General features: G+C 49.2%; 1 protein-coding gene and 1 long non-coding RNA gene across 2 annotated transcripts in view; one reads left to right on the forward strand and one right to left on the reverse strand.

The window, feature by feature from the left end:
* Positions 1 to 316: 316 nt before the first annotated feature.
* On the reverse strand, positions 317 to 7,250 carry LOC135292676 (uncharacterized). The gene is made up of 2 exons (XR_010354892.1): positions 6,499 to 7,250; positions 317 to 671 (listed from the first exon to the last, which is right to left on the reverse strand). It is a non-coding gene; the product is annotated as an uncharacterized LOC135292676 (long non-coding RNA).
* The window catches only part of PDE9A (phosphodiesterase 9A), a 51,501-nt gene continuing 37,388 nt past the window's right edge, over positions 6,060 to 20,172 (forward strand). Inside the window, exon 1 of the mRNA XM_064406736.1 lies at positions 6,060 to 6,543. Coding sequence (XP_064262806.1) covers positions 6,475 to 6,543 — 69 coding nt within the window. The 5' untranslated portion in view covers positions 6,060 to 6,474. The remainder of the gene's footprint in view (positions 6,544 to 20,172) is intronic.

The following is a 20,172-nucleotide window of genomic DNA, read 5'->3' on the forward strand; positions in this document are numbered from 1 at the left end:
TCCGAAAATAAAATAAAATTCAAGTTCTCTATGAGGCACTCTCTCCCCCCATAAGCCACTTCCCTTTCATTTTCTGCATTACTTCAGCACTGCCCTCTCTCCTGACCATACCATTAATCCATGATGTTTACTGTTTCCTCAGGAAATTGGATTGTCTTACTGCATGAAAATCTCAGTTCAATTTTCCTCAGTGAGAGTTTCTGGCTCTCAGAGTTCTAGAGGGAATCTGATGTACCTGACATGGATGAACAGTCAGGTTCAGTGAAGAGGAGACAACCAAAAAAAAAAAAACCCAAAAAAAGAAGAGGCACAAATGTGTTATTTGAAGGCAGACAGTAATGATTTGCCATCCAATCTGTTTAGTTCCTTTGATTGTCATGACCTGGGACTTTTGGAGATGGTAGGAACGCTCTGGAGAGTTGTGTGACTCCCAGGAAAAGGGACACTCAAGTACTCGTAATTTTGGGAATTAGTTAAAAATGTCCCTGTTTCATGTTGGCTTCCAATGTTCTGGCAGAGCAGATCAGACAGTTTCAGTGCTGCTGGAGGCTTTTGTCATCTTTTTCACATGGATTCTGTGACGGTTTTTTGGCCTCCCTCCCTAAAAGCTGAGAGACTCTTTCATCTCTTCTATTGAGAAAAAGTTCTTCTGCCCGTTGATGGAAACAGCCCTGCACAAAGAGAACAAAAATGAGAAAATACCTACATCACAGGAAAAAATGTCATCTATCTGAGAGATTATCCAGCTATTTATGAAGACTGGTATTTTGAAAATGTTAACACGGAAAGTCTAATTTTCAATGTACTTCAAAGAACTGTGCAAAGTCTGCTTGACCCTCCAGGAATGACAGGCTTGACCCTCCAGGAATTCCACATGACTGAAGTGATGCTGCTGAGGGAATATCTTCCACCCACTGAAAAGCAGCCCCAAGCAGTGACACCCTCTGCAGACACTCCTGCTGCTGTGCTGGTGCTGTTGGAGGGGGTGGAGAGCAGGCAGGGAGGCTCCCAGGGGTGAGGCAGGCAAGGATCACCTCGTGCTCTGCCCATGCCAGGTCTCTGGCCCAGCTCTGTGAGCTGTGGGACAGATTGCACCAGGCTGGCAGCAGGATCAGCAGCCCTCAGCCTTTGGGTTCATCCTTGGCTTGCCAAGCTTTGGGGATGTCTGAGATCTGCTCGTCAGGGAGATGCAGGAGCTGATTTGGAGCTGATTTGCAGTGAGTCACTGCACAGCTCCGAGCTGCTCACATGGCAGCCTCCCAAAACAGGCATCTGAAGAAACTTCCACTTTCCTGCACCACGTAAAATGCCAGGCAGCTTTCTTCAAGTGGAGCCATCTATCCCTCCCCTCCAGCCTGGGATCATGGGTTGCAGCCCCTGCTCAGACTTTGCTGCCAAGAGCACCAGCCAACCTTGCCCAGTGGAGGGAATTGATTTTTCCACTTCTTGGCCATCATCCCTCTAAATGATCTATTGGGTGACTCCAGACACACTTAATTTCATTTATTTTTTTCTCATCAGCTCTTGAAAGTTCCCGTTGGGTCTCTTAATTTCTTCCATAACCTTATGAAAACACAGCTCTGGGAGCTGGGTTTTCCCAGCAGCTCTGCTCCAGGGATGCAGCAGGGTCATTACAGGCAGCTGGGGCCCCTGTCTGTGTGTGTGTCTGTGTGTCTGTGTGTCTGTGTGTCTGTGTGTCTGTGTGTGCTTTGCCCTGCAAGCTCCACATCCTACAGAGGTGCCTGGGACAGGATTCTTGGCTCTCTCCTACTTGAAATGAAAGCCCAGGAACAGAGAGCTGGATTGAGGAGATGGCAGTGGGAAGCAAAGAGGTAGAAAATGGAAAGCAGAGAGGGAAGGGAGGCTGGAAATAAAGCAGAGAGGATGCAATGGAAAGGAGGGTGGCCAAGGCTCTCTGCAGGCACAGCATGGCACAGGGCGTGGAGATTCCTGGGGTCCTGTGGCTCCTGGAGGTGAAATTGGAATTGGATTCCACTGGAAAGTGGAGCCAGGATGGAGGGTGGGCTGTGCCAAGGACCTGGTGCCTCTGCTCTAGTGAAGGAAATGTTTGTGGAGAGTGAGCTCCTTCCAACCCAGCAGGGAAGGGCAGTGGGTCTGCACTGGGAGACCTTCAGGAAACCAGCCTGGCACCTGGCAGGAACTGCAAGTGGTGCAGAAAACAGATCAATGAAAAAACTGCTAACACAGAGCAGGAGGAAAAAGGTTTTTTTCCCTCAATAGACAAAAGAGAAAAGCCAAGAAATGCCAGATGTTGTGTTGGACAAGTGGTTTATAAAACGGAAGGATTGCCCATGGCTTGAGCACTGCACACACAGATATTTGTGAGGTACCAGGGATGGCTGCTCTCACTTCCAGAGGATTTGAGCCCATTAACTGGCTCTGAGTGTTGAGACACAGCAAGGATTGCTGGTAGGCACCAGAATTTTCCCTGCAGCTGTAAAGAGAAAGAAGGCAGCAGGTCACCGGGGTGGCCAAGGCTGCTGGGGTGAAGAGCAGAGCTGGCTCCTGGGTGAGTAATCCCACATCTCCCACCCACAGAGCTCTGCCTCTGCACCCCAGTGCCCCGGACCAGCCACGTCAGATGTCACAGCTCCCTCCAGCCCACGTTCCTGGGGGTTTGCCATGGAAACCAGCATGATGGCTCTGCTGTGTGGACTGGGAGTGGGGCTGGGGTGAACACCACCTCCAGGGTGTTCAGGGCCTGTGTGGACAAATCCTACAAAGGTCCTAATATTAATAATCAGCCATTCTCTAATTAACATTCACTGTGATCACTTCCAGGACTGGGCCTGTGGAAATCTGGCAGGGTGTAAAAGAAATGTGCAAAGAAGTGAGGTAAAATTTCCATGTGCAGCACGCCATGTTCTTCCTGTGGGTTTGTGGAGAGGAGGGAGAGCTGGAAAGGTCAGTGGTGCTCTGCATGGAGGAGCTCCCACTGCCACAGCCACCACTTGGCTGTTAACAGCATAAATCAGAAAGTTCATTCCTGCAGAAAGCCTGCATGACTTCAGGTCTGTGGGGGAAAAAAAAAAACAACCTCGAAGCAAAAATGGCAAAGCACCAAAGAGGGTGAAAAGAGAGAAGAGTGAGTGAAGCAGGGAGAAGAGGAGCTGTGGGAGGGAAAGGAAAACCTTCCCAGCTCCAGGGGCAATCTGGCATTCTGGCAGGTTGGAGCATGGGGAGGTGAAGCAGCACTCAGGGCCCTGTGGGGACAGGGAGACAGACAGACAGACAGACACAAGGGACCTGCAGCAGAAGGGATTGATGGGCAAAGAAAGCATTTGAAGGCTTAGATATGGAACTGGTAATGAAAAAAGTTGATTTCAAAGAAATGCTATTCTCTGTTTTTAATTCTAGGCAAACTTTTTTTCGAAGTACAAAATCTTTCACCGGAAGTTTTCCATTTCCTGGCTCTTTTCCCCCCATTTCAATCCCTTTCAAGATCCCTGCTGTGCAGTCCCCAGGTCTGGATGTGCACACAGTGGGTTGCAAGGGGCACTGAATTTTTTGACAGCAGCAGGAAAACCAGGTTTGAGAGAGGCTGAGCACAGAGACCTCAGGGCTGGGGAAAGGCACAGATGGAGGGGACAGCAATGGTGCCACCCCAGCCCAGGCCTGCACGGAGAGTGACTCGAGCAGCTCTTCTCATCCTTAAAGCTTCTCCCTCGCCCTCTGAGCAGGGTTTGCAGCAGGGGGAGATCTCAGCCTGTGCAAAGCCAGCCTGGCTGAGCTGTGCCTGGACAGCAGCGAGTCCCAGGGCAACGTGGGAGCTGAACATCCTCTGGTTTCTCCTTGGAAACCCTAAAATCTGCCTCTGCACCACACGGAGCTGACACAGGGCTGGGAGACAGAAGTGCCTTTGTCACTCCTTGGGAGCACCCCTGGGTAAGTGACACAGCTGGGGCTCTGCCACATCCCTGCGCCCAAGGCTTGACCCTGCAGCTCTCCAAAAGGCACATTCCAGGCTTGGAATGACACAGGGAAGAGTGCTGGCCTCAGTAAAAAACACAGGGGAGGCAAAGCAGAGCTGTGAAACACCTGATGTGGTCAGGGGCACACGAGCCTGGTACTGCCCTTAGCGGGGCACAACATTCCTCTAAGGCAAGTGATGGAAAATCATTGTCTGGCACTGTACTGCTTGGGTTTGGTCTTGGATTTGAAGGATTTGATGATAGGGTAATGCTTCCCAATAATTTTTGCCCCACATTGCCCAGTGTATACTGAAATAAGGAGACTCTGGAAGGTTAAACCAGCTCAAGGCAGTGACCTGCTGGAGCTGCACGCTCTCTTTGATGAATGTTATCTTTTGTCTTCTTTCAGGCTTGGTCTTAAACTGGGCCTTTGATTGCATCAGGCTTTTGTCATCATTTCTGAGGGCTCAGCTTTTGAAGATTCACTTCTGCACGAGGTTCTTGAAAAGAGCAGTAGTCAGCAGTTGTACAGCAAAGCAGTTTTTCCAACAAGTGTTAATGTAATTAGGGAGAGGGGGATGTGTGCTGGAGCTTAAGAAACACAATTTTAAATACACAGGGAGAGTAGATGGGACAAGGACAGTGGAGAGGCAGACTAGGATCATCATCTGGATTTCAGAGCTTGTCCTTTGCTGACTGGAAAAGTTGGTCACATTAAAAAAACAATAATCAAAAAGTAGTTTCTCACCAGTGTGAGACTCTGGTCATTAGATATCTCAGTGAGGTGTGACCAAATCCTGAAATGCACCAGTGATGTTGTCTGACCCCTCCTGGAATGGGTGATCCCAGTGGGAGAGCTCAGTATCCTCCTCTACAATCCCAAATGTCCCACGTGCATCCCCCAGAGAGAGTGTTCTTGTTGTCTCTTCCCAAAGGGCTGCATTTTTGTCATCGTGGCCATCTTCCTCAGGAACCTGCTGGGCCAATCAAGTCACCCAGCAAAGCAGGACTAAGGCAGTGCCTAGCAGGGCAGGGCATGGAATGGTGGCTCCCAGAGGTGAGCAGAAGCAGTGGGGTTGCTGTGGAAGGGATGTTGAGCTGGGAGAAGCTGTAGCCATGGGGATCACCTGTGGAGTAACCTGGAGGATTGGCCTCTGGCATAGTTCACAGGACAGGCTGTGGGACACGCTGCAATACAGCCCAGAGGAGAATGAGTGGAGTGGGCAGTGGGTGTGGGACAGGCTGTGGCACAGCTGAGGGGACAGGACAACCCCCAGGACACTCCTGCAGTGCCAAGGGCTCCCCTGAGAGACTCCCAGAGCCTGCTCCAAGCTGGCAGGGGAAGGATTTGAAGCAAAGTCTTGCACTTCCCAAAAGAACATCCTTGCTGCTGCCTTTGGGAGCTTTAGAAGCACCACTGCCTTCATCCTGAAGGGTCAGCCCAACTCTGACTCCCAGGCAGCTCCAGCCCTACAAATCCCCTCTGCAGGGCAGCAGAGCCCTGTCTGCCTTTCCAGGGGCAGCCAAGGACAAGCCACAGCCAAGGACAAGCCACAGCCCAGCCCCTGGCCCCTGCTGGGGTCAGTTTTGTCTCTCTCTGGCTGCACAGAGGGCTCGGGGTGGGCAGGGTGAGCGTCGCCCCAAGCCTTGCTTACACAAGAGGCCAGGAAATGCTTTTATGCTTTTCCATCAAAAGCCCCAGGAAGGGCAGAGTCCTGCTGGCAGGAGGGGCAGTGTGCTGGCTGTGCAGCCTCTCTGCTGCCCCGGGCACTGCAGATGGCATTAAATAACAAATTCCATCACCCCGGGGGTGGCAGGGATGGCGGTGGGCGAGAGCACGGGGTTTGTGCTTTCTTCTCGCTGCTGCTGCTTACAGAGGGGGAAAAATTGTCTGCTTTTTCCTTCTGGCCCTGTAATGATAACGGGAGGGGTGTGGAAACGGAGCTGCCGAGTTTGGATTGAGACGGTCCAAGCCGTGGGTGTCTGGAAGGACACTGCCAGCACAGGGCACTTCCAGACGAGAGCCTGTCACTGTGCAAGCAGCTCACCGGGAGAGGCACTAATAACTACTATTTCAGCGTAAAATCAAATTGTATTTCTCACCACCCCCATGAAGGGGGTTTTTCCTCCTCCGCAGCCCCCCCGGGGGATAAATGCCGCTTGACCTTGTGCCGGTCAGTCCCAGGGTCAGAGCCCGAATGCGGATGCCCAGCAAGTCTCAGCCTTAAAGCCACGAGGGGCTGTTGCTATGGGAATGGAGAGGGGCTCGCAGGCAGCATCTGGAGCCTGTGCCTTTCCCGGTCCGAGGCAGCTGGATTCGGAGGGAAGCAAAACTAAAAGGAGGTGGCAGAGAGAGACAGAGGCACAGCAAAATGCATGCATGTTAGAGGAGGGACCTTCCCAGAATGAGAGTACAGTGGGATACAGAAGAGCGGGGACACCAAGCTGCCAGGCAGCGGTGGCTCGGCCGGGCAGGATAGACCCGATTTTCCGCCCTGATTGACACTGGAAACAAGTCCGGTGAGAGCCCAGCTGTAGCAAGATGGGATCTGCCTCCTCCACTTACCGGCCCAAATGTATTTATTTGGACATTGACGGAAGAATTCAAAAGGTACTTTTGCTGTTTTTCCCCAAGTGGCGGCTCCGGAGGCGGCTGCGGGCGGCGTTCCCTGATCCCGGCCGGGCTCCGCATCCCTTTTCCAGGGGAAGGGGGGGGATCCTGCCTGCCTGCCTCGCACACGGATGTTGATTTAAAGGGGAAGGGGAGGCTGGCAGAGGGGAGGGCTGGGCGCTGCCAGCACCGAGCGCTGCCAGCTCTCCCTGCCGGCGCGGGGATCCCGGGCTCCGCAGCCTCGGCTCCCGAGCCGTGTTTACAAAGTTCATCCCGGGGCCAGGCTTCCCCCCCGGCATGGGAGCGGGGAACGCGGCGTGCCCGGCTCCTGCCCCAGGGCTCTGCCCCGGGATGGAGGGCGGGCAGGTGCGGGGACCGCGCTGCCTCTGCCAGAGTTGCTGGTAAATGACAATAATAATCGAAACTTTTCGCTGCCTCGTTCGGTTCGGCTCGCAGCGCAGCGAGGGCTGCGGGAGAGATGTGTCCTGGCTGGAAGGGAGAGCTCGCACGCTGTCGAGCTGGCAGCGCACTGCCTTTAAACAGAAACAATGCCGACGCCTTTCTGCAAGGATTTTTCCCCCCCCCCCCCCTTCTCTTTGTCGGCAGTTCTTTGGCCGCAAACCAAAGAGAGAGCTGCTGAGAGGCTCCAGAGCAAGTAAACTCCGATTTGCAAAATTCACATCCCTCCCGTCTTGCTGCTCTAAATTTTCGCCTCACCCAATCTCGCCTTCTGTTTTTAATTCTGTAAAGAAACAGCAAAGGTGCCCTGTGCCCTCCTTGCCCTCTGCCGTGTGAGTGAATGGAGAGCTGGTGCTCACAGTCCCATCCCACCACACACGCCTCCCATCCCCTGGAAACCCACGGGGACCGCTCAAAGCCGCGTCCTCAGCAGCAAGACCTTGGAGAATCCAGATCTGTGCCGGATTCCCCAGAGAAAGCTGCTGCTCTTGATGCATCTCAGGCGTAGCTCAGTCGTGCTGATGGTCCCTGTGAGATTGTCCCTGCCGGCTCTGCCGAGCTGAGGGCACTGGTTCTGTTTTCCCAGGGTTTAATAGATTGGTTGTCTGGTGGCTCCTAAAGCATGGATGGAATGGAGCCTGCTGGTACCTGTGCAGTTCAGTACAAAAAAAAAATGTTTTGGCATTTCGGAAGATGAGTGGTGAGTGTTTCCATAGATAATGCACAGTGTTTGTCATCTATGCTGGATTAAAAAAAAAATACAGCATTTCTCCAACCAGCCTCTGGAGAGTACTTTTAACGCTAAAGGCACAGGAGAGGCACAGTCACATGAGCAAGCAAATGCAAACTCAGGCAGCATTAAGGGGGTTTAATCTCGGTAAATGTGAACTGTTTCTTTTGTCAGATGTAAAATCCCGCCCGTGTAATGTTTGGAAGGATTCCTGGAGTAAAAACGCCGTGTAAATGGGGTTCACCCAGCGGTAAGCAGGGCACAGCTCAGATTCTCCTGCCTTCTCACTAACATCATTAGAGAGAAGCAGAAAAGAGGAGGGGGGAAAAAGCAGCAGCCCTTAATCTTCCGAGGAATGCAGCAGTGGAGGCTTCTGAAGGGAACTCATTAAATCAAAGCTAAGCTTCTTGTCAACCAATGACGAGAACGAGCTTCATTATAACAGCACTTGTTGAGTTTGGAAGGGCTCAGCTCCAGCTCCAACAGGCCCTGCTGGGCAATCTGAGCATCCTACCCCAGCACCGCTGGTGGCTGCAGCTGCTCGGAGGCAATTCCTGCCTTTCCATGGCCTCATCCTGAATTTCCAGCGGTGCAGCCGCAGGGCGTGCTGTTGGCTTTGGGAGGAGTTGTTTCACCTCGGTGCCGGGGTAAAGGAAGGGACAAGCCTGGCCCCGGGACCCCGCAGATGAGCATGGCAAAGAGCTCTGCAGCAGGAGAGTGGAGTTAAAGTAGGTGGGTTTGTGTGCTGGCAGGTCCAGCAGGGAGGGCAGAGGGGCCTGGTGGCTGTGAAAGAAGAGTTGGCTGCCTTTGAAACCCTTCCCAGGAGCTGTTAAAATAAAGGAGGCACCATCAGCCCTGCTGGAAGCAGGACCACGCACGTCCCAGAGGAAGGGCTGAAGCCCATATCTGTCTCTCACAATGTCCTTCTGGACAAAATGTCCAGCCCAAAATGTCCAGCCCACAGCTGGATAACCGTGTGGAAATGATGGATGAGCAATTGGCTCACAGGTTGTAGTGAAGGGGGTGACATCAGGCTGGTGTCCAGTCACTGGTGGGGCTCTGGAGGGTTCCTGTACTTTTCAGCTCCCTCATCAACAACCTGGACACAGGATTCTAATGAATACCAAATAAGTTTGTTGATCACACTAAATTGGGAGGAGCTGTTGGCTCCCCCAAGGCCAGGGAGGCCCTGCAGAGAGACCTTGACACATTTGAGGGCCGGGCAATCACCAACTGGATGAAGCTCAACAAGGGAAAATGAAGGATTCTGCACCTGGGATGGGATAACCCTGGCTGTGTCCATCAACTGGAGAGTGAGATGCTGAAGACCAGCACCCAGGAAAGGGACCTGGGAGTCCTGGCTGAGAGAAATTTGAATATGAATCAGCAGTGCCCTGGCAGCCAGGAGGGGACATCCCAGTCCCAGAGCCATCAGGCCCAGCATGGCCAGCCAGGCAAGGGAGGGGATTGTCCTGTGTTGGTGTTTTTGGGGTCCTAGGATGAGGAAAGAGATGAATTTGACTCTATATTTTTTAGAAGATTGATTTGTTATATTATGATATTATAATAAAAGAAATTATATACTAATACTATACTAAATTAAAGAAAGAAAGGATAGTTTCTGATAAAGTTAGAAAAGAGTGTATAATAAAAACTTGTGACAGACTAGAGAGTTCAATACAGCTGGACTGGGACTGGTTATTAAGTAAAAACAATTCACATGCTGGGATAAGCAATTTTCCAAATCACATTCTAAAGCAGCAAAACAGGGAGAAGCTGAAGCTTCCCAGCTCCCCAGGAGAAATCCTGGGCAAGGGAATTTTTCCAGAAAATATCATGGTGACAGTCCTGCTCTGCTCTGGGCTGGGGCAGCCTCACCTTAAGTGCTGGGCACAGTTTTGGGCACCACAATATAAAAAAGTAATTAAAATGTTAGAGAATGTCCCAGGGAGGGCCATGAGGATGGTCAAGGAGCTGTTTGAGGAGCAGCTGAGGTCACTTTATCTATTCAGACTGGAGAAGAGGGCACTGACCTTCCAGAGGCTCAGCCAGGCACAGAATTGTCTTCAGCAAAGCTGACCACAGTGCTGGGCTCTCCTCCAGTGGGCAGAGCTGGCTGAACACCCCTCCAAGCTGGGACAGCTTTAGGAGCAACCTGAGGTGCCCAGCCCAGCAGAGCCCACCCATGGGGCCCCAGGCTGGCAGAGGAATGGTCATGCAGGGCTTTGGAAGGGGCTGTGGGATGAGATGACAGCCATGCTCCAGATCCAGGGCTCTGCACAAACCAGCTTCAAAGAGGTCACTTGTTCTTGGAGATGAGGGAAAAATGAAATTCCAGTGTGACCCTCTTCCTATCCAGCACCAGGTGAAGGGGATGCACACCTGGGGGAAACAAGGGATGCACACCTGGGGGAAACAAGTGCTGCTCAGTTTATTTATTTCTAAAGGATCTTCTCAGCCAGAAGTCCATCCCCTCCTTGCTTGGACACACACCTCCCTGTGCACACTTCTCAGGAGCACTGAGGGCTGAGCACTGAGGGAATGAGCTCCATCAGCCCTGCCACAGCTCGCTGTGCTGCCAGGCACAGCAGAGGACAGCAGGGCCAGGGGAAGCCCTGGCTGTGATTCATGTGGGATAAGGTGATTTCCACAAACCCCCATGGGCTGGGGTCTCTCCTAGCTCCTGGAGTGCCACTAGATGGGGTCAAGCACCCAAACCCCCAATATCAGTGGAGAGGTGCCAAATTTAAGTCAGATCTGGAGTCTTATTTTCTTTCTTGCTGTTATTAACCCTTTGGCTGCGTTTTGAAGAAAAATTCCTGTTAAGTCTGTTTTGAATTAAAAATCCACCAGGAAAAAAAAAAAAAAAAACCTTTCCCCAGCTCATGCCTAATCTTTTTTTCCATGGAGAAACTACTGGGAACATTTTCTTTTGACCTTTGAGATTTAAATGGTAGCAGAGCAGAACCAGCCAGTGGCCTTATTCCCAGCAGGATGGCTTCATGGCTCTCCTTTTTAAATGTCACAGGCTAGTGGCTTTGCTTGCAGAGTTTTGAGGAGTTCATCTGAGAAAAATCCTTGTTTCAAGAAGATTTCTGTTTCCAATGTCTTAATCAACATCATATTTGTAACAAGTATGGAAAATCAGAGAGCTACAGAGCCTGAAGTAACTGGAAAAAAGGACTGTTGCCTTTGTCAAGGATTCTATGAAATCACTCAATGGTATTTTCCTCAGAAAGCAAGTAAAGAATTTTGGAGTCATTCACTGGTTTATTGAGTCATTCTGGATGTTAAGCAGAAAATTTGCCCTTTTTTTTTTTTTTTTTTTTCTCAAAGAAATCCATTGAGTTCAAACTTTTTGAGTGTCTACTGGCCTGCCTTGTGTTGCAGGACACTGAGCCATCCACAGCCATTGTTCCTCTTGGCCTGAGGTCCCCAAAGAAGAGGACAAGGCTCAGACTGAGCTTTGGTGCTGTGGTTGTTGCATCGAAACATCAGCTTCTGTCCCGTGAGCTTTTCCTTTCAATCACAGCAGCAGCATCTGTGGTATAAATGCCCAGATTCTAGCAAAGCCAACAGATTTTTCCAAGGCTCACCAGGCTATTTATAACCTGCAAAACTGGATTCAGATGAAAAACAAAACACAGCAGAAAAAATAATGGCGTGATGATCGCTTTGAGGCGATGAAATATTTTTGCATCCCCACGACTCTTTCAACAGAGCAAGGCAAGCCCATGGACCCCATGCTGGCTCTGTTTGGACTGAGGATTTAGGGGAACACCCTTCCAGCTGCCAAACAGCAAAGGGGTGCACAGGATGGGTGCTCAGGGCAGTCAGGACATGGGCACCTCTGAGGGATGCTCTGTGCCACCTCCTGCTTTAGCACCGGGAGCCATAGGAATGTTTTTGTGGGATCAAGGCCATTTTCTTAACGCTGGCAGAGCTCTGTGGTGTGGGAGGGAAAAGGTGGAACAGCCTGAGTCTGGGCAGGTCTTGGCTGAGCTTGGCTTTCTCCCTGTGGCTGGCCCTGGTGAACTCGAGGTGGTTGCTTGTTCTTTTTGTAAAGCAGCACAAAATGAGCAGCAGGATCCTTGAACTCTGTCACATTGCAGCACATAAACATTTTAAAGAGTAAAAATGGCTTCAGCCCATGCTTTTAAAGACATGAAAGATAATGTCACACATGGGCCTCTCTCCCCTCTACTCCCCCTTCTCCTTCCTCCCTGAGGAGTGGGGGCTCCTCAGAGCATTTAGGGGATGAAACCTTAATCCCAGCACAGCTCTGTAATTCCAGCACAGCTCCAAAATTCTTCCACAGCCATCACCCAGCAAAGCTTGTTTACTGCTGTTTATCTTTGTGAAGTCACAGTCAGTATATTGTATTTATTGCAGTTTATGTTCACACTAGTCCAGACGAAGTGTAAGTTTAACACTCTCAGTCTAACACTTTTCTCATAGGTAACTCTGGTGTTACCTATGGGTTCAGACCAGCCAAATATAGCTTATTCTCCTCGTAAACAACTCTTCTGGCTCCTCACAAACAAGTCAAAATCATTCTGCTTCTAGAACTGATGCCTTAAGTTTTAACTTTCACTTTTCCAGATCCTGTACTGCATTAGTGCAGAACTCTGAACTTCATATAAAGTGTTAGCAAGGTCTCCTCACACTGTAGTCAGACAAAACAATCCTTTTCTAGCCTGAGAACCAAGGACACCATTGCACCTTCAGGCCCAAAAAGTGCAAACAGCAGGGAATTGAGGAGAGCAATCTGGGAGAATGGGACTGCATAACCTGGAGCTGTAATTGGACAATTAACCCCAATATGGAAATGGACTAAAATTTTAAAAAGTGTGAAAAGTTGTGACCCATCATCCATTGCTCTTGTACTGCCCAAGGTGTATCCTTTGAAGGCCTTTTAAATAAATCCCTGCTTTATTCCTTTAACACTGTCCAGCCTCTGTTCCAGGTTGCCTCTCAAGGCTTCAGAACCTTCCTCTCCTCAAACCTGCTTTTCCTCACTCCATTAATTAACATTTTCATTCTAACAGTCCTCTATTACCAAGCCAGTTCCAATGTCAGACTTTAATTGTGTGAGCAGCTTGGAAACAGCTTCACTCACAGCTCCTGAGAACATTTGGTGCTAAAGCATCCCTATTATCCAGTTTACAAAACATTTCAAGCCTCGTGCATTCATGTGCTGCAGGGTTAATTGCACTTAGTACTCCATTAGAGCAAATGTGTGCCCTTCTTGTTTTAAGAAAAGCCAGAATATAGAGGTTAGTGTTGTTTGTTAAAGGTTGAAAGACTTTTATGAAATGTTTTTATTTCTGCTGCAGAAGATAGGAAACTTTCAGCCTGGCCCCTCACAGTCAGCCTTGCTGGTTCCTGGCTGTGTTCTGCCATTAATAATTAGTGCTGACAAATGCAATATTTGCAATATGCCACTTAGTGTAGTCAGTAGGTTGCACAAATCTCTCCTGAATGTAATCTCCCTTTTTCTTTGAGCCCTAATTACTAAAAATTACAGAGATCCTTCTTTGCTCATAGTGGAAGAGCCAACCTCTGCCAAGCTGCCCCTCTCAGTGACAATCTGCAAGACTGTCCTGGGCTCACACACCTATGAGTGCATCGTAGACATTTTTCTTTCCTAAAAAGAGGAAAATATCTTTCCCCAGAGCTCTCTTTTCAGGGATGTTACAGAGGTGGGAATTGTGACTTACCACATGCCTCAGGATCCTGGTACATCAGCTCTGTCTGGCAGCTCCTGTTTCTTAATTTAGGGCAATGTGTAGGGAAACGAATGGGATTCACCCCAGTGAGCCACCGGCATCCCAACGTGAGGGATCTGCTCCAGGAGAATCCTGCAGGTTCCCCTCTAGTCACTGGGGAGGCAGGTGGCATCTCCAGGGATGATTCATCCCATCCTAAAGGGGGTTTTGGAGGCGTGTGGGCTGATTTGGAGATTGTCCTCCTTTCCTGCTGGCAGCAGAGGGCACCTGGCAGGGAGGCACTCGAGAGATGCTGAGCCTGTGGATGGTTAAAACTACGTCAGGCAAACCCCACACTTGGTGTTGAAATGAACATTCTCGAGCCACGTCCCTGCCCAAAACTGTGTGAATCAGCAGGATTACAGAGCTGTGGCTTTTGGGATAAAATATCTGCCACACTTCTCATCCTCTGTCAGAGTCAGTGCTTGAAGAGCTCAGGGGAGTTTTAGTTTTTGCTCAGACCCTCAGCTGAGGGCTCTCGTGTTTCTCCTCCACACATGGACATGCACACATGCTCTGGTTTTCTGTTCTTCTCTTAGAGAAGCTCCCACTGTATCAAACAGATGGCAAATCTGGCAGACTATTTTTAATGCTCCTAGCATTCGAAGCTCAGATAAATGAGTGGTTTTCTGAATATCAGCTGTTAATTAGTGCCAGAAATAAAAAAGGAGACGGAGAGTTTGGGTATAGTTGGGCTGATGCTGTTTGAATCTGAGTTTAAAGAATGAGAATTCTTTAGTGGAATGTTTTTAAATATCGGATTTTAGGTAAAGCTTCTTTTGGATATTGGACTATAACAGAGAGGACATTTATGGATATTTTTTGAGGAAGACCTATTTGCTTATGGGTTGAGAAATATGAATTCCTTCCAGTGATTCCTACAGAGGGATACCTAAAACTTCTGGATTGTTCTTCATTTTGTTATGGATGACAAACACCTCTGGAAAGACAGGGAAAATCACAATGAAAAATTTCACATGAATCTTCTGCCCTAATAGTTCAGAAATCCTCCATGAAAGCTGTTCTTACAGAAGCAGCAGCAATTTTCACAGTCCATGCAAGATACATAACTGAGTTTTACCAGAATCTTTTCTGACATAGTATCCCCCACTCTCATTAGTGAAAGACTGTAATTTAGATTGTTTAAAGCCTGCAATTTCAGCCCTGACTCTGAACATTGCTCACTGAGCTGAATGAAAGACATGACCAAGTGCTAAAGTATTGAAGGCAGCAGGTTGAAACTAGAAGAAAAGAAGTAGAACTGGAAACTGAGGGTACTCTGGCTTGAAAAATATTTTTACATTATCTATTTAGGAATTTTACTAGGGTAAAATAAAAATAATCAAACAGAAATTAAATTCTTGGAAGAATACCCAATTACAGAGAGCAGATCAGAACATGATAATGTTCTGGACAGAGTTTGCTGTTTACAGAGAGGATTAGCTGTTCTAAGGATCAAATACAGAACAGAAATTGGATTTGTGAGCTGTTTTTTTACCTATCCTATTGGAAAGAAAAATATAATGTGATTATTTGTAAACTGGTAGGCTGCAGAGTCTGTGCACAATGGTCTTTTAGTAAAATCTCCATCACAAACTCCTCTCCAAGAGGGAAAGCCAGCCCAGAGCACCAGGGCTCTTAATCCCTGCTCTTCCCAAGAGGGGTTTTTAAATCCTTGTCCTAGACCAGAGGTGGATACTGTGGATTAAGAGACAATGGCTCTTTATTTCAGAATAAAATGTTTTTTAAAAAAATGCAGAAATGTTTCCAGGAAAGAAACCAGTCCCACAGGATTGAGGGCCAGGCCAGGACCAGGCATCCCCATAGAACCAGCTGTCCTACTTTGCAGTCCCTGCATGCCTCATCAAGATGTTATTTCCACTCCAAAAAGCCTCAGTCATTATTCATTCTGCTTTTTTCCCAGTTGCATCACGTTGCTCTCCAAGGCACACAGAGCATTGCCCACTTAAATGGAATGGCTGCTCCTTGATCTTGAAGGAAACTCCTTGGCACAAACAAGTTAAACACTCAGAGAAGGCTGCTTTTCCTGTCTTTTATTTTCCTACACGTGGTAGAATCATAGAATTGGGTTGGAAGGGACCCTTAGGGGTCTAGTTCAAGCCCCTGCAATGAGCAGGGACATTTTCAGGTTCCTCAGAGACCCATCCAACCTGGCCTTGAATGTCCCCAGGGATGGGCCATCCACCATCCCAGGGGTTTTGGCAACAACAGCAAGGACAGGAATATGAAATCATGTTAACTCTCAGGAGGGGAAAAATAACCTGTTTGCAGATGCTGCATGACTTTCCAGGAACACAGCCTTTTCCTCCTGGCACAAACCCAAGGGAAATGCAGTTAACAGGGTTTATATGTGGCTGATTTTCTTCTTGGCAATTAGCCATCAATCTGCAAGCTGAAGCAGAGGCCTCTGTTTCCCTTCCCCACGTGGTTTGTCACTGCTGTCACTCTGCTCAGACCTGATTTCAGCTCTGCCTTTGCTTTCAGAAGCTGTGTCTTGTGTGCTGACTGGCCTTGCAGGAGACTTTGATGCCACCAGGCAATATCAGAGTCTCTGTATCCTCTTTTTCTTCATCCCTGGAGGTTCATCCCTGGATTTTTTGGGCTGACTTGCATGACTATGCGCTTTTAAAATGTGTACTATGAGGAAACCTGGAATTTCATTACAGAAAACCCTACACGTGCATGATCCTAGCCCACTACCAGAGCTGCAGGAGCTGCTGTGGTCTCTCAATTTTGGCCTCTGTTAAGCAAGACCTCAGTCTTCTCCTAAGCAAGGATATCTTCCATCACCAGGCAGTAATGCAGGGAATGGGGTCCTCTGAGACATCTCAGCAGTGGCTTGTCACCCACAGGGACCTAAGCAAGATGTGGGTCAGAGACAGCTGAGACAGGTCTGAAGGGAGGAAAAATTTGTGGATCAGACCCCCAGGCAGTGCCAGAAATGTATGATCATGGACACTCAGGCTGAGCAGCAAGGGTTTGGGGACACCTGCCCGAGCAGGGACATGTCCACAGGGCTGGGTGAGATGTCCTGAGCCCCAGTGCCAGGGCTGCCTGTCCTCAGAGCTGCAGGTCAACCCCTGCAGCTCACGGGAGAACCCACGTGCCCCACGTGGGTGCCACCAAAGCGTGGCCACCAGCCAAGTGTCCCCACATTGCCTTCCTGCTGCTGATGTCCCCCCAGGGATAGTGGGCTCCAGGCACACAGGATTCCTGGTCTGTGCTGGAGCCATCAATAGCACCCAGGGCTGTCCTGCCCTGCTCCAAACCACATTCCAGTTGTGTTCCATCAGCACAACTGGCATCGTCTCTGCTGGCAGCACGGACCTGGGGACAATAACAGGAACAATTGCACGTCCCTACAGAACATCTGAGGCTGGCTGCTGTGTTTTGGAGCAGAAGGGAGATGCTCAGAAAAGCTCAGCAGGCTGCAAAAGAAGGAAATTTTAATAGCATGTGCTTTTTGATTAAAAAAACCAACCAGCTGAGGACAAGCATCCTGAGATGAGTACAAAACTGCAGTGGGTGATTCACAATCCAGTTTTAGCAAACCTAAGTAAAAAATGCCAAGTATGGAAAACTGGAAAGCGTGTTTGGAGATAGCTCATTATCTAGTATCACAGCCTTTGTTTTGCTTCCCACTCTTTCACTACTGCATGGAGTAAAAGGAAACATTAAAATTCATCCTTAGTGTGTTGAAAGCTGCTACTGCTTTCTATGAGTCAAGCCAACTTTCTTACCTTTAATGTTCCCTAATAATTTTTTTATCTTTTCCTCTCTTCTCTGTCATGATCAATAATAATTGATTTCCAGAATAAGAAGCCTCAATACCTGAAACAGCACTCCTGGCACATCACAAGCCTTTGGCCTCTGTTCAGCCACAATTAACATCATCTGCCCAGTTACTGCATGTACCAGTTGTACTCCAATATTCTGCCAGTCAATCTCAGCAGCTATCAGTCTGTCAGGATGCTGGGCTCTGCTAGGAGCAGGATTTCAGCCCTATCTGAGCTCCACTGGCTATGTTTTATTGCTTTGATTGCTTCTGTGCTTTAATAACCAAGGGTCAATCTTGACTTTCAAAACACACCCATTTCCCCAGAAGCAGTTACTCCCTGCCTCAGCAATCAAGTGCCTGCAGGTTTTGTGAAGATATTGCCTGGAGTAGTTTCACTGGGGCAGAACACAGGGAAGGTGGGTGTGAGAGTAGGTGTGGGTCACCCACCTCTAGAAGCGACCACCATCATCCTCCTCTGTGCCACAAAACCCCTGGTGCTTTGCTCAGGAGTAAGAGGGCTGCTCAGCAGCAGTGAAAACTGAAAGCTGGAGCTTTGCTGAAGTGTCTGTGCACCACCAGGGCAAGCCAGGCCTTGCTGTGCTGTCCAGACTGTCCTGGTACTTCAGGCTGGCATGCCTTGATCCCTGAGGGGGAATTAGCAGCACAGCACATCCTGGCATCTCCCAAAACCTCCCCATTTCCAGTGGCAGAGCTCTGGTTGGCACCCTGTGACACCTCCAGGTGAGGGACATCCCCTGAAGTATGAAAGGCACCTTGGAGGAGCAGGGGAACCGTGTCACACCAGTGCTGTGACAGTTTAGGAATTAAAACACCTGAAAATCAAGGCTGACAAAGTGAAGCTGCAGGCTTAATTACCTCCTGGCACCTACACCTTTCAGAGGAGGCTTTAATTAGATGATGACTTGTTATTTTTCCAGCGTGGTCCTCACCTCACTGAACACACAGGTCCTGCTCAATCCGGGGAGGGCGGCTGCAGCCCCCCTGTCCTCTCCCAGCTGTCATCCCAGGTGACACTTCCCTTATTTCCTGGGCCAGCGGTCTCCAGGCTGACCTGTGGACATGCACAGCCCTCATGCCTGTGGTGGGTGACAACAGAAACGGTGACTGGGAATGTGGGGTGGTTGTGGGGGGTGGAAAATCGCATTTCCAACACTCACAGGGAGAAGAGAACTTTGACCTTGATGTCCCTCTTCAACTGCAAAATGCAGGTTTCTTGTTCCTCCTGAGTTTTGCCATTAGATCAATGTCCACAAGTGCCTTTGAGCTGCTGCATCCTGAGCCCAGAGGCTCTGTGGCTCTTTGCTGTGGGATGTGAGGGGAGAGGGCTGCAGCGCTGGGCAGGGAAGCTGCCCCTGTCCACACCACTGTTCCCCACTGCCAGCCCCTGCAGCCATCCCATCGACACCAGCAGCCTCTGGACAAACCATCCCCACTGGACAAACCATGCCTACTGGATAAACCATCCCTACTGGATAAACCATCCCTACTGGATAAACCACCCCCACTGGATAAACCATCCCTACTGGATAAACCACCCCCACTGGACAAACCACCCCCACTGGATAAACTATCCCTACTGGATAAACCATGCCTAGTGGATAAACCATCCAGTGGACAAACCATCCCCACTGGATAAACCATCCCCATTGGACAAACCATCCCTACTGGATAAACCATCCCCACTGGATAAACCATTCCCATTGGACAAACCATCCCTACTGGATAAACCATCCCTACTGGATAAACCACCCCCACTGGATAAACCATCCCTACTGGATAAACCACCCCCACTGGACAAACCACCCCCACTGGATAAACCATCCCTACTGGATAAACCATCCCCAGTGGACAAACCATCCCCACTGGATAAACCATCCCTACTGGATAAACCATCCCCAGTGGACAAACCATCCCCACTGCTTGTTGCTGTTCCTGGCTTTAAGGAGAGTCTGGCTGCAATGAGGCACTTAATTTCTGCCTCCATCAGAGGCACTCGGAGGAGCTCAGAGTTGCTCTGAGGAAAGGATCACAACACTGGCAGGAGCATTCAAGCCCCATCCTCCATTCTCAAGTCTACACTTTCTTTTTATTCCACCCACTCTTGCTTCTTTTCACTGGCAGCAGAGATCCTTTTCAATGGCTGTTTTCCCCAATAAGTCCACTAGGAACAAGGTTTTGATTTAGAGCACTGGAAGATTCAATAGTGCAACATGCACCTAACAGAGGAGATATGGGTTTGGATTGGAAGCAACCTCAGGGACCTCAGTCACAAGGGCAGACATCCTATAAATACACATTTATTGAAATGGGACACTCCTCATGCAGTGTGCTGCTGTTAAATTCTTGAGTGTTTTTCTTTCAGAGGCAGTGTGCTGTCTCTGAATCCAACAAGACATCAAATTAGGACTCCTGGGTTCTGTTTCTGGCCTGCCACTCACCCATGATAAGATACAGGGCAAGTAATTTAACATAAACAAGCTTCAGATTTCAGAGTTTAAATACTGCACTGGGGTGTAGTGAGACTGATGGGAAGTACTATAATGGTATCATTAAAGTGTTTTCTGACTGCAGAAGAAGCTGGGAAGACCATGACCTACAAGTCCTGATAGACACAGGAGTCTTGGGGAAAATTGTGGCTGGGATTGTGTCACTGAAAGCACAGGAATAGCAGGAATAGAAAAATGGGATTGGGGGATGTGCTGCTCAGCCTTCTCTGCACTGGGGCTGCCTGGTGACTGTGGAAGGATTGTGGGGTGAAGAGGTGTTTGGGGAGATGGGAAGGTAACAGTGGCAAATTTTGTAATTCCAGATGTGGCTTCTGACCTAACAACAGGAACATCTGACAGTCAGTA

Source organism: Passer domesticus, chromosome 2 (genome assembly GCF_036417665.1).
Source record: "Passer domesticus isolate bPasDom1 chromosome 2, bPasDom1.hap1, whole genome shotgun sequence".
Lineage (NCBI taxonomy): Eukaryota > Metazoa > Chordata > Aves > Passeriformes > Passeridae > Passer > Passer domesticus.